We start from the raw sequence: 15,372 nt of genomic DNA on the forward strand, positions 1-15,372 counted from the left end.
AAAAACATGAAAGGTGATTATACACATTGACCTCACCAGATGGAATACACATGAATCAAATTAACTACATCTATGGGAAGAGACAGTTGAGCAGTTCAGTATCATCATACAAAGCAAAGTCAGGAGCTGACTGTGGTACATACAGTAAGTTACTTATATGCAACTTTATGCTGAAACTGAGGAAAATTAAAACAAGTCAGCAAGAGCTAAAATAGGATCTTGAACATAGCTCTCCTGAATTTAGAGACCTTGCCAAGAACAGAATTGTTCCATTAGACACTAATGACCTAATACCAGAAGAGCTGTGGGATGACATCAAGAACATCACATCTGAAGAAAATGAAATGTCATTAAAAAGACAAGAAAGAAAAAACCAAAATGGGCATGAGAAGAGACACTGAAACTTGTTGCCCAGTAGAGAGATACTAAAGCAAATGGAAGAAACAAGGAAGTAAGACCTAAACAGAAAATGTCAAAGGACAGCTTGAGAAGACAAAGTCAAGTATTACAGTGAATTAGAAAACCAAAAGGGAGGACCACACTCCACATTTCTCAAGCTGAAAGAACTGAAGAAATAAAGTCTGGAATTTTAATAATGAAGGATTCTATGGAGAAAATATTGACAGATGAAGTATCAGAAGAAGATGAAAGAATACACAAAATCACTATATCATAAAGTATTTGTTGATGCTCAGTCATTTAAAGAAGTAGATTATGATCAAGAATCAGAGGTATTGAAGGAAGAAGTTGAAGCTACACTAAAGGCATTCGTGAAAAACAAGGCTCCAGGAAATTGAAAGAATACAAATTGAAATCTTTTTTGACAAACTGAAACACTGGTGGTGCTCACTCCTCTATGCCAAGAAATTTGGCTAACTGGTTGGAAGGAGAAGCATATTTGTACCCATTCCAAACAAAATTGACTCAGTGGAATGCAGAAACTATCAAACAATATAATTAGTATCAAATTCAAGTAAAATTTTGCTGAAGATAATGCAGATGACTACACAGTACATCAACAGGGAACTGCCAGAAATTCAAGCCAAATTCAGAAGAGGATGTGGAACTAGGGCTATCATTGCTGGCATCAGATGAATCTTGGCTGAAAACAGAGAATATCAGAAAGATTTTGACTTTTGCTTTATTGACTATGCAAAGGCTTTTGCCTGTGTGTATCATGGATACAAGTTATGGATATAACTTGTGTATCATAACACAAGTTATGGATAACATTGCAAAGAGTTAGTATTCCAGAACACTTAATTGTGTTCATGAGAAACCTCTACCTAGACTAAGAGACAGAAAAAGGGATACCAAATGGTGTAAAATCATGAAGTATGTGTACTCGGATTGAATTATTTCACCATACTTTTTCAATCTATATGTTGTTGTTGTTAGGGCCATAGAGTTGTTATCGACTCATAGCAACCCTGTGTACAACAGTACGAAACACTACCCCGATTCTGGGCCAACCTCGCAATCGTTGCTATACTTGAGCCCATTGATGCTCCCACTTTGCCAATCCATCTTGCTAGGTGTTGTCCTTTTTTTCTCTTACCCTCCACCTTACCAAACCTGATATTCTTCTCCAGTGATTGGCCCCTCCTGACAATATGTCTGAACTATGACAGACAAGGAGTCCTGGTGTGGCGCTGTGGGGTAATGCATCAGACTGCAAAGTCATTTGAACTGCAAGGTCAGTGGTTCAAGCTCACAAGCTGCTCCTTGGAAACCCTATACAGGGCTGCTATAGGTTGGAATCGACTCGACAGCACTTAACAACAACAACAATGACAGACGAAGTCTGGTCATTCTGTCTTCCAAGGAGTGCTCTGGCTGTACTTCTGGCCCAAATCTGTTTGTTCTTTTGGCAATCCATGGTACTTCCGGTATTTTCCTCCAACACCATAACTCAAAAGCATTAATTCTTCTACAGTCTTCCTTATTCACTGTCCAACTTTTCGCGTGCATATGAGGTTATTGTAAATACCATGGTTTGAGTCATGTGCACCTTAGTCCTCAAACTGACATCTTTTCATTTCAACAGGTCTTGTGCATCAGATTTACCTAATGCAATATGTCGTTTGATTTCTTGACTGCTGCTTCCATGAGTGTTGATAGCTGATCCAAGAAGAATGAGTCCTTGACAACTTCAATTTTTCTCCATTGATAAGAATATTGTTAATTGTCCAGTGGTGAAGATTTTGTTTTCTTTACATCGAAATGCAATCCATACCAAAGGCTGTGCTCTTTGATCTTCATCAGTAAGTATTTTAAGTCCTCTTCACTCTCAGCAAGCGAAGTTGTATCATCTGCATACCACAGTCTATATGCTGACCAAATAATATGAGAAACTGGATTGTATAAAGAAGAACATCACTTCAGAATTGCAGGAAGATTTAATGAAAATCTGCGATTTGCACATGATGCAACCTTGTTTGCTCAAAGTAAAAAGAACTTGAAATTCTTACTGATAAAGATCAAAGACCACAGCCTTCAGTAGGGATTGCACCTCAGCAAAGGAAATAAAAGTCCTTACAACTGGGCCATTAAATAACATCATTATAAATGCAGAAAAGATTGAAGTTAGCTAAGAATTCATTTTGCTTTTGAATCCACTATTAACACTCCTCGATGGCACCTGACAACAACAACAACATTAACACTCCTGGAAGCAGCAATCAAGAGATTAAACAACATATTACATTAAGCACATCTGCTACACAAGACCTCCTTAATGTGTTAAGAGCAGCAATATCCATTTAAAGACTAAGGTGTGCTTGACCCAAGTCATGGTATTTTTAGTAGCTTCATATGCATGTGAACGTTGGACAGTGAATAAGGAAGACCGTAGACAAATTGATGAATTTGCATTATGGTGTTGAAGAAGAATATTGAAAGTACCATGGACAGACAGAGAATAAACAATCTGTTTTAGAAGAAGTACAGTCAGAATGCTCTTTAGAAATTAGGATGGCAAAATTGATCTTTCATGCATCAGACATATTGTCAGGAAGGACCAGTCCCTGGAGAAGGACATCATGCTTTGTAAGGTAGAGGGTCTGCGAGAAAGAGCAAGACCCTCAGTGAGATGAGTTGGCAAAATGGCAGCAGAAGCAATGGGGTCAAGTATAACAACGGTTGTAAGGATGACAGAACCAGGCAGGCAGTGGTTCATTCTGTTGTGTTTAAGCTCACTTTGAGTTGGAACGGGCACAATGGCACCTAACAACAACACACTTCTTTCTGGTATTCTCTGCTGTCACCCATAATCCATCTGATGTCAGCAATGATAATGATATTCCTAGTTCCAAGTTCTCTTCTGAATCTGGCTTGAATTGTTGACAGTGCTCAACTAGTGTACTCCTGCAAATGTTTTTGAATTATCTTCAGCAAAATTTTACTTGTGTGTTTTTTTTTTTTTTTAATAATGTTGTTCGATGATTGCTGCATTCTGTTGGATCACTTTTCTTTGGAATGGTGCAAATTTGAGTTGTGCCACATCAGCAAATGAAAGTCCAGAAGACTTTTGTCCATCCATGTCATTAAGGTCAAGTCTATTTTGAGGAGGCAGCTCTTCTCTGGTTTTTATTTTGAGTGCCTTCCCACCTGAGGGGTACATCTTCCAGAACTATATCTGACAGTGTTCTGCTACTATTCATAAGGTTTTCAGTGGCTAACAATTCAGAAGTGGTTTGATCTCCTTTTTCCTAGTCTGTTGTAGTCTGGAAGCTCAGCTGAAACCGGGTTACTCTCTTGGTTTTCATTCTACCAGTAGCATAGTTTCCTGCATCACAGCAACACACAAGCTACCATAGTCTGACAAATTAACAAATATACAGATTGTATTTCATGTTGTAAGAGTGGATAAAATTATTTAAGAGGAGAATAAAGATAGAGAAAAGAACTAGGATTGAGCTCAAGGGGACTCCCAACATTGAAAGGCTAGAGATTTAGAAGTAATGTTGAGGAAGGAGGATCCAAGAAAATGTGATGTTCCACGAGGCAACCAAACAAAGATTTTCCAGGAGGGAAAGATAATCAAGATGCTAAATGATACTGGTGGCCAAGTCTGATGAGGATTAAAAAGTGACCCTTGGATTAGTCATTGGTGATGTCTGAGCAGTTTTGGTAGAGTTGTGAGGTGAAAGTCTGAATGGAATGGTTCGAGAGATAACAGGAGGAGGGGACTGGCAACAACACATATCGGCAGCTCTTTCAAAGAATTTGAAATAGGTTATTAGCTGGAAGGAAAAGGAGGGGCCAAGAAAAGATATTTAAATAAGGGAGAAATAATGGTTTAGTTGATTACTGATAAGGAATGAGGCAGCAGAGTAGAAATGTAATTGGAGGCATAGTTTGGAGAGTTGCTACAGCCACATTCTTGACCAAGAGGAGGTGGGATTTATTGTACAAGTAGAGGGATGGTTTTACAAGCATTAGACAGTTTATCCATAGCAACAGGAGGCAAGTACAAAGTGGTTTCAAAACGTTCATGGGCAAGGGAAATGAAAAGAGAGTGAAAGTTTTTCCACATACTTTTTCAGGCCCCCTCGTAAATATAGATAATATCTGCAGGTAGAAGGATTAATGTGGGGTGGATGTTCATCAAAATTTACTTCTAAGTGTTTCTCAGTGGAGTAGGGAACAAGATCATCAGCTGAGAGTGAGGATGAGGGAGAATGTACTGGGAACTTGCAGAGAAGGGAAGATGGATGAGATTGTATCTAGGAGACAGGGAGAGTGAATTCACTAGGAAAAGACAGTGATTGATGAGTAGCATGAATTAAAAGTGAGATCTGGCCGCATTGCCTTGTGTTGTTTTTTCTCTAACCATGTTCAGCTGCATGGGAATAAACATGGCGTAAGCAGAGAATTCAATGTAACCTGGTTTATAATCATGCCAAGTGAGTGTAAAGAAGCAGTAGTGGAGTAAAAGAATTCAGAGCCAAGTAAGGGGAGTGACTGTAGTGATTGGCAGAAAATTTTATTTGGGAGTAATAGGCAGAGAAAAGGGGGAAGGATCAATGTATTGTAAATCCTGGAAGAATTGAAGGATTTTGAGAGTAATAGTAAGAGTGAGCTGGAAAGATAGGAAGAAGAAGCCTTAAGTTGCCTTAAGTTGAGATTATGGAGGGGGTTGTAGCTGTCTGTATGGACAGAGACCAGTTAGGACCATGGCAGTGAGTGGCTGAGGTGAGAAAGAAGCAAAGATCAGTGGACAGAAGGGGTTCAGTGAACTGAGAGGCGAGGTGTTTGCAAGATACTTGAAGGCCAAAGAAAAAAGATGATTTCATCAGCTGAATGCACTTATTAACAGACTTAGCACAAAGTTGAGCTAAATATTAAACAGCCTAAGATGACTGCTCTCTAGGAGGTAAAGATTATGATGTTTAATTATGGGACAGAGTCAATATTCAGTTGTGTATGTTGATACAATATGCTAAGACAAAACTGAGAGAATTACATAACTGTCTCTTTATAATTAAGTAAGAAGTTATTGACATCTTTTTGTGAATAAAAGTAATCATTGTTTTATGAAACAGACCCATTCTTCATAATTGTGTGGTTTCATCCCAATTCTGCCATCAAAAAAAGATGTCTTCTTGGCCACTTACATATATGTTTTTTAAAAATCCAAGAAAAAAATAATGAGAGCAAGTTTAAATACACTGAAGAGAGAGTAACTGTCGTATGTAACTTGAGTGGAAATCTTTTGGATGAATTTAAGGGATACCCTGACTTACATCTCTATTTCTGATGCTCAAGCAAGTAAATGCCTGCCTTATGGCTAGACTAGTGGCAGGCAGTTTGCTTATTAGCACTTCTGCTTTCATCATTTGAATTGTATGCTTACTAAGCATCAGTTGTGTTTGTTCTCAAACCTGTGTAGGCCAGTGTACTTTTTATTATAATTATGTACACCAATTAAATAATTACATGTACCATGAAATATGAATGAGGGTAGAGAATTGTTTTTCTATGACTTGAAGTTACATGTTTAGGAAAGATTCAGGGAAGGTAAATTGCGGTCAATTTTTCTTTCTCCCCGCAAGTTGTTTGAACCACAAAGTCGATGGTTCAGGTTCACCAGCCGCTCTTTGGAAACCCTATACAGGGTCACTATGTGTTGGGATTGACTCGACAGCACTTAACAACAACAACAAAGGCAACTGTAAAGGAGTTCTGGTGTGGTGCTGTAGGATTGGCACTGGACTGCTAACCATAAGATCAGCAGTTCAAACACACCAGTTGCTCTGTGCAAACAGAGTCCCTATGAGTTGGAACGAACTTGATGGCACTTAACAGCAAAGGCCGACTGGAAAAGTATTGGGAGTACAGTCATAGTTTTAAAGGATCCTGTACTATATTTCTTCATAAATTCTTGCCCTTTAAAGAAATGGAAAATATAAGAAGGAGGTGATGTATTTGGGTATGACTTGTTTTAAAACTGTAAATTAGCTAACTTATAAAAGCCATGGTTTTGCATCTAAAGTTAGTGAATGAATGTCCATATATCTCTATTAAGTTAAAATGTTTTACATCTGTCTCTCTCTCACTTCCTCTCTCTCTATATATCATTTTGCCTGATTTCTTCTATAACTGACTTTTTCCATTGACTCAGTTAGTATCAACCCAGATGAGAGAGTATTTAAGTATGATATTTACTTTAGTAGCCCAATTATATTAAAATTTTACTTGGTAACATTTCAGGGATATTTTAGTTTTGTAGACCTTTTGTTTTGAGCATTGTCCATGTTTTATTTATCAAGTCCCATCTATTTCCAGATAGCAGCTAAATAATAAATTTAATAAATAGTAGATTGCAAGTAAAACATGTATAAATCATATTTACTAATAAAGTTATTCAATTTTTTTCTCTTTCATTTTGTATTTAAAATATTTTATTCCACAAATAATGAGTAATACCATCAATTTTAATGTCTGATACTTTTCCTTTTACCAATTACCTAAAATATTTAAATGCATATTTTAAGGCACATTTGTTTTTATGTTTTATGAATTATGTGATAGTTTACATGGGAGAATATTAGCTTTACGTTCATCCTATTGTATATTGTTTGATTGCCATGGTTACAATCCCTCCATGTATGATCCTTCAACCAAAGGGTATATATACCCTGCAAGCTCCCCCAGGTCATCAGCACACAGCCCCTCTCCCTCTCTGGGTCAGAGTTCCCAGCTGCTCCATCTCTGGCGTCACTGTTTCTCTGGGTAGGCTCCCACACTCCGCTCTTCTACCTTTGATGGTCCCAGGGACCTCCGCTCCTGGACTACAAAGTCAACCACTTCCCTCCTTTTGCTACAAAACATCTGTCTACCTTTGCATTTCCAACCCTCACAAGCAGTCCTGATAACAATTATTCACTGTTGTACCACAAACCACAATAGATCTATCCCCTTTTCTTTTCATCAGCCCCACCCAGACAAATTGGATACTACTCAGTGGAGATTCTATCTTCCTCTGCACCCTCTGGATCTAGGCTCCCTCTTGAAAGCTTATAAACCAGTCACTTCTTGCCTTTGTAGCCCATTTTGGGTAGCCAATGTCCAAGTTGCCCATCCCTGTCTACTCTGTATGGAGGAGGTGGGAATGATCCTCACTGTAAAGATTTATTCCCTCTTTTGATCCATTGCATCCATAGGTGTAGGTCAAGTTCATCAAATTGTATCAGATTACTCTTTTTTTCCTCTTCTTCTGGTTGAGCTCTGATCATCCAGTCATTGAAGCCAGGTCAAGCGGGTATTATCTGCAAGTGTGGGTGTTCTTATGCATATGTCCTCTGTTCTTAACAGCTGGACGCTTCACTCTCCACTCAAGTCCTCTGTGGCTATGTCACTGACTTTGGGCTCAAGGGTCCCCAGGTCTTGACACACTGCTGGCCAAGCAGGTCTCCACCCGGGTTCACAGGAGTCTGTTGAACGTTGTAGGGTTTAGCTCGCCGCTTCATTGCTGTTTGTCCCACACTTCCCCTTATTGGTGATGAACGTGGTCACCAATCCGAGTGAACATGGTCACCAATCCGAGCACATGTCTGCTCATGTATTCCCATTGAGTCTTAGTTTTGGAAGGGGGTTTGCCCTGAGGGGACCCTACCACTTGCAAGGCTCATTGTTTTTTAAGTGAGGAATACTTTTGTAATGCTTTAGAGTTGAGAGCTTGGGTTTTCATTGTTTCTTAAACCAAGTTCCAACTGCATCTTTCTCGTGCTTTCCTGCATGACGAGACACAGCAGTGCTTGGCAGCCTGAGGACAGAGAAGTGCCTTTAGGTCTTCAGTCTGATGTGGACGTGACAGAAAGACCAGCAATTTGATGCCTGTAACTGCAGTTCAAATGTCAATAAGGGGAAAAAGAAGGCAGAATATACTTGGGCTTCAAACTGTTTCAGTTATAATTGGTGAAGTGAAATCAGAATGGATCCGAATTTTTAAAATTTGGGTGAAGTAAAACAGTAGCTGGAACAAGAAAACTGATGAGTCGAAGCCATGGAATGGGAGACTTGGCAGAGCCTAGTGTGTGAGATCGGATTCCTGCCTGGACTGTGGAGAGCTGTCCATATTTAAAGTGTCATCATCAGTAACAATCTTTGAGCCAGGGGATCTCTGTTTTCAACTCTGCTGGTCCTTGTTTTTTAAGCACTGTCTAAGCTTCTAGCAGAGTGTTGACCCACAATTTTTCTCATTCTGGTTATTGTTGCACATTTTACAAAGTTAAATACATTCTAATTTCACTTTGTTGGTCATGACTGAACAGGGAAGAACCAGTTCAAAGCCCAGAAATACACAACCACCACCTAGGACCAGAAGCCCATGAGCAGAGAGCAGTGTTCATCTCCCTTCTGATTTGTTGTCGTTAAAAAGCCAAAGAATGAAATTAAAACTTTATGCTCAAATACTTTAGTAGGGGAAAAAAGGATCTATATGGGATACTTTAGTTCCACTGGAATTCTTAATGACATTTTTTAAAGTTTAGTAGCTAGAATATAACTAAGCGGGCTGATTGTAGAGATGGATATAAATCTTGACTTTATACCTGTACACCACTTGATGATCTGTGTGACTACATTGACCTCTCTGGGACTAAATTTCCTCATTTATAAAATGGGAATAATGTACTCATGTAAAAGAGTGATTTTTGAGTATTAAATGGTGCAGTCTGTTTAAATGTTTAGCACAGTACCTGGAACATTATAAACCCTACTGCCATTGAGTCAATTTTGACTCACAGTGACCCCTAGAGGACAGAGTAGAACCTCCGCATAGGGTCTCCAAGGCTCTAAATCTTTTCAGAAGCCAACTGTCTGTCACATCTTTCTCCTGTGGAGCAGCTCCTGGGTTTGAACTGATGACCTTTTGTTTAGCAACCTAGTGTTTAGCCACTATGTTACCAGACATACAGTAGGCATTAATTATATTCTTGTTGTTAAGCGCCATCAAGTTGATTCCAACCCATAGTGACCCTCTGTAGGGTTTCCTAGGAGCAGGTGGTGAGCTTGAACCTACGACCTTGTAGTCCAATGCATTAACCCACAGCCCTACACCAAGACATTCTAGATATCAGTATTTTAATTATGCTTCGTAATATTATTTCATTGTTAAATGACCTTCATTAGAGGTGTTCAACAAATATTTTTGATTGAGTCAAATTGAGTAAAAGTTATTTCTCCAAAATGTAGGTTATTAGTCACCTTGTCAGAAGTACACATTGTTACATTCTTCTGTTGAGAAATCAAGTTTGACAGACTTCATTTTGATTTGCACCGCATTTTGTCTTTAATGAGAATTGCCTGTCTTTTGTCTATAGTAGGCACCACTATCAGTGTTTGCGCTTTCTCCCAGAAAAGTCCATGTATCTTCATTATTGAATTGGATGAATAGGGATTTAATATTTTCCTTTACTTTTAATTTAATGGATCTTTGTAGTATGGCTCATGGAAAGGAAAGAGGAAATGGGATATGAACGAAAACTTGTAAAATGGTTCCTGTCTTTAAAGACCACTACTGAGAAAGGCTTAAAAATTAATTTACCTCCAGTGTCCACTTCGGTTCTTACATGCAAAATACTGAACTGTTTCTGTGCCCTGTAGTTGGTTGAGGACACTCAGTGTAACTTTGGTTCACCCATAGAAAAACAAATGTGACCTTTGCTTTGTGTACGAAAGTTTAAAGGTTGTGGTAAACACCATTGAGATTTTCATAGCCTAATTACTAATTAAACAGAAGCTTATGAGGCTGTTTGAAGACTTGGGTTCTGGCACAGCTGCTGAGTGTTGGTTAATCTAAGAAGCCCACCTACTTCCAAAAGCTATTTCTTGGCTCCTCTCAGATTCATTTCAGGGTTGGGAGACGGTTATAGACACAGCTGGATTTTTATGTTCATGTTTTATAAAAAGTCAAGTGTATTTGTTGTGCCAGATGCATTTTGGAGGTGTAAATGAAGAGATTAGGGACTCAGTGCGATGAGTAAGTAGAGTGGGTTGTATAGGCATGCCTGGTTAAGTAGTAGATAGGGGTCCGTTGAACAAACAAGTATTGAGCACAACAGTGTACCTGGTGCTGAAGGTAGAAAAATAAACAAGACCTGGTCCAAGATCTTGTTCATTACTTCACTACCTAATAAGGGAGCTAAGAAGTATCAGCTAAGTAAAGCACGTTATGTTAGGTGCTTTTCTAAGAGCTTGAACAGAGTACTTTGGAAGGACAGAAAGTGGAATGGTTAATTGACACCACTTCATAGATGTTTTTGTTAAGTGCTGTCGAGTTGGTACCAACTCAGTGACATAGTATAGGATTTCCAAGGAGTAGCTGGTGGGTTTGAACTGCTGACCTTTTGGTTGTTCACAGTCCAGTGCTTATCCTACATTGCCACGCCAGAATTCCATAGATAAGCTAATTTAAATGAAGTAGGGGAAGTGAGAAGAAAGTCCTGATCCTAAGCATAGGAACAGTGTGTGCAAAAAGCACACTAGGGTCGGGCATACATGTGACATTTCAGGCTTAGTGGTCTTATGTGTGGACCAGGAGCACCATACGAGACATTTAATGAGATTAAAAGACGGAGTGTGGATAAAGCACTTAGCCTATGTTTTATGTTAAGAAAGATAGGGAGTTGTTTGGAACAAGGTTTGAAAGGGAAAGGCTGCAGACTCCACTGAGAGTTCCCATGGTGAGAGCTGAGCGCCGAGCGGTACCTGGCATAGAGAGAAGAGAACACATGGAGACATAGTGGCTGGCTGCCTGTAGTTACCATAAACCAATTTGGGGATTACAGAGAGGAAACAGAAGTGTGGGGCAGAGAATGGATACAAGTATTGGGTTTGGTTTCTGGTGTTTTGAGTTTGAAGGGTCTGTGGGTTATCCGAATAGAGATCATCCAATAGGTCATTCAAAATAAGACAGAAATTTAAGAGAGGTGTGGGTGTGTACGTCATAAAGTTCTTGGGAAAATGGAATAATGGAGCTTTTCCATGAACTTTTTGAAGCCCCCTTGTTTATGAATATATACTATTTACATTTAAAAGTCACCATCATGTAGCTTTGATAATTTAAGCTATGGAAATAGATTCAGCCATGAAAGAGTATTTGGAGTGAGAAGAACTGTAAGAATAATTTTTCGTAGATGGAGTAGCACAAGGCTGGTTGGCCCCTATAAAGTGGAGGTTAAAGACATTCCAAATGTCCTATTTTTGTAAGTTGCTATTCGACCCCATAACCTCTGATAGCAAGCACTGCTGCTCCCATGAATAGTCTCTCGCTTTTCCCTGGATTCCGTAATTCATGACAACATCTCACAGAACTCATGGGCCAACAAGGAAATGGCTCACAGGGCTAGAGAGTCCCACATCTGCAGTTCAAACATCAGTTTGGGTAATTCTCCTCAAGCAGAATCGGCTGTTGACTCACAAGGCTGTGGTAGAAACTGACAAATCAGGCCAAAGGGAGGCAAGCTTAGAGAACAGTCACCATGTTTAGTACGAAAATGTTTTACTCTGTGTGCAAATGCATTCTAAAGTCATATTAAGTTGCTATGGTGTTATTTTATATTGGTTCCGCTTCTCTAGTAATGAAGACATGGAGAGTTGATGTATGGTCTTCAAGCATACCATATTAAACAGCCATTTTTGCCTTTTAGTAAAATTCTGCTTTAAACTCAAGGGTCATAACTGGGTGTTTAGGGGGGGAGGAGGGTTGGTTTTTTTGGATTTCACTAACTGAATGAATTCTGATTATTTCAAAGAATATGGTGATTTTTATCATTATGTGAAACTTCACTCTTTCAAAATGATCATGTTAATACACTGTTAGTCATTTTAATTGCTGTTTCTATCCATAGGAGCTGATGCAACAGAATGGGATTGGTTATGTGTTAAATGCCAGCCATACCTGTCCAAAGCCTGACTTTATTCCCGAATCTCATTTTCTACGAGTGCCTGTGAATGATAACTTTTGTGAGAAGATTTTACCATTTTTGGATAAATCCATAGATTTTATTGGTAAGTAACTCAAGTATATCATAAGTCCTTTAGTATCAGTAAGTGCCTCCTTTTATTTTTATTTTTAGAGAAAAGAGGGCTATTTCAGAGATTCCAGAAATCTAAGAGAGCAGAAAAGCATGATGTCATTATCTTACTTAGAGGTCAAAGGTCTCATCCCTAAGGGACTGGCCATGTAACATTCTAGCTAATTTAATACTGCCTTAGTAGTGTGCGTATTTAATCAACTTGGAATACAGTGAAATTATGGTAGGATCGATGATTATGTGTCACTTAAACTTTGTCATTGAATTTTCCATCTTATTTTTTCAAATCTCTTAAAAGACTTTTTGAATTTGGGTGTGGTATTCCTTAAATGGTTTTTGCCTTGCTACTGTGTGTTCTCCAGAGAAATGCCAAATACTATGAAAACAAATTTCATTACATTTACAGTTTTTATGTCACAAGCTTTCTAAACTTTAATCCATATGCCATTAAATTTCAAGCAGTGTTAGAGCTGGCTATAATAAAATAGAAACTCACACACATTTGACCATATCCTTTCTGTTGGCTATGACAGGATTTGATCTGTAGCATTCAAAAAGTTTGTGGAAAATGGAATTAAAAGATACTGGAATTTTCCCACAAACTTTGTGAAGTCCTCTCATACTGTGCCCTATTTTCTGGGTCTGTTCAGTTCTGGAGCTTCCCTGGCTCCGAGCTTCAGCTGCTGTTGTGACATTTTGAAGCCTAAGGTCAAGTCTGCTGATAGTAAATTAATGAGGTGTCTTGGAAAGTCAACTGTAGTACAGAGTGGCTGAACAGGAAAGGAATATTGCTAGATCTTGAACACCATCACATAGTGTGAGTCCTTGTTTTTTCCTTGATCACATAGCTTTGAACATTCTAATCCATAATTCCATACTTGGTTAGTCATCTTTTAAAAAATAAGAATTAATTTTTGTTTGTGTTTTTTCTCAAAGTGAAATAGTATAAATTAGGTCCCCAACAATATTTTTAATTTGTGAGAGAAATGTTCTAGATAATGCTATTGAAGCTTTGGTAATTCAAAAACAATCTGTTTTCAAGGCTTTCAGATTGGTAAGGGTTTCCATTTAAAAATAAGACTCATTCTGTGAAACATCAATAGATGAATGACTTAGATGATTCACATTAAAATCATCACCAAAAAAAAAAATCTCCAAAATGAATACTCCATACATTCTACTTCTAGGAAATATTCAGCATCCTTTCGGCTTTTGCCTCTTTAAAAGGTAATAATTAATGTGGAGAGATGCAGTGGCTGGGAACTCTAGACCCAGAGAGGGAGAAGGGGCTGTGTGCTGACAGCTGGGGGACAGGCTTGCAGGTTGATTGATGGTGCCTGGAGGGGACTGTAACCATGACACTGAAACGGTATATGATAGGATGAAAACAAAGCTAATTTTCTCCTCCCATGTAAACGATCACATAATTCACAATAAAACATTTAAAAAAACAACTGAGAGGGGGAAGGAGTCTTCATATCAAGGATCAAGCCTATCTCCTCAGTAAACAGAGTTGATAGGGATGGGCAACTTAGACATTGGCTACCTAAAATGGGGGGATTATAGAGGCATGAAGTGGCTGGCTTACAAGGTTTCAAGAGGGAACTTAGTGTCAGAATGAGGGGTGGGGTGGTGTGGGGGGGAGCTAGAATACCCATTGGATAGGGGTGGGGGGGGAGCTAGAATCCCCATTGGATAGTTTTCATCTTGTCTAGATGGGTCTGGGTGAAAGGAGATGGGGATAGGACTCTTAGTAAATAATTGTTATCATGACTAATTGAACTTGTCACAACTGTAAAGGTAGAAGTTTTGTAACATAAAGTGGGGGAGTAGTTCATCTTACATTCTAGGAATAGAGGACCCTGGGACTATCAGAGAGAAGAGCATGAGTGGACTATGGAACCCTATCCAGAGAAGCAGCGACACAGGAGGCAGAGGTAATGACATAGAGAGATAGAGATACAGCAGCTGAGGACTCTAGATTCATGGAAAGGAGAAAGACTGAGTGCTGGGAGGGCAGGAGGCAGGCTTGCAGAATGTGCCCTTTAGTTGTTTAAATGATTACACATCCCTGAGTGGTTTTGTGTATATCAAAACAAACTAAAAACAGGGAATAGAAGCAAATACTATTGAACAATGATGCATGGAGGGATTGTAATTATTGCAGTGAAACAAAATATGATAGGATGAGTGCAAAACTGATGTTTTCCCATGTAAACTATCACTCAATTCACAATAAAAGCTTTAAAAAAAAGACAAAAAAGAAGGTAGTAATTGTGGCTAATGCTACCATTTTTATCACAGTGTTCCAGAGAACACTTTGCTTTTATTTCAGCCAAAACTATAATTTCAGGAAATTTTTAGAAGAAAACCTGGTTCCAGTCATGACAATAAGTAAGCTGTAAAAGACCTAGTAGAAAAGAGATAATATGAATAACATTGTTCCCAACTTGTTTTCTCCTTTCAAATACCACTCTACACTTTTAAATCATACAGAAGGAAATTTACCATGCTCCAAGTTAACTATACACACACATACATCACAGTTTATCATATCTACAGATATTTTTATTTATTTATTTAGAAGTCTTTTACTACCCTTGAGTATATTTACTAGGAGTTGGCAGATCGGGTAGATGTGTGTGTAGTTAGGATCTCCATCATCAACAACACAAGAATACCAGACCAAGCAGGCTCAGGGGATGGTGCTAGAACTCTGAACCACATATAAAGGAATATTTAGAAGATTGGAAGGCTTATAGCTAGGGGATTTCATAGCAGAATCAAATCCATTGCTTTCTAATTCAAGACACTCAGCTGCTCCCAGAGT

General features: G+C 38.7%; 1 protein-coding gene across 1 annotated transcript in view; it reads left to right on the forward strand.

The window, feature by feature from the left end:
• Nucleotides 1-15,372, forward strand: part of DUSP16 (dual specificity phosphatase 16) — an 80,071-nt gene that overhangs the window by 45,750 nt on the left and 18,949 nt on the right. Inside the window, exon 4 of the mRNA XM_006866052.1 lies at nucleotides 12,357-12,516. Within this exon, the coding sequence (XP_006866114.1) occupies nucleotides 12,357-12,516 (160 nt within the window). The remainder of the gene's footprint in view (nucleotides 1-12,356; nucleotides 12,517-15,372) is intronic.

This window comes from Chrysochloris asiatica, unplaced genomic scaffold (assembly GCF_000296735.1).
Source record: "Chrysochloris asiatica unplaced genomic scaffold, ChrAsi1.0 scaffold00086, whole genome shotgun sequence".
NCBI lineage: Eukaryota > Metazoa > Chordata > Mammalia > Afrosoricida > Chrysochloridae > Chrysochloris > Chrysochloris asiatica.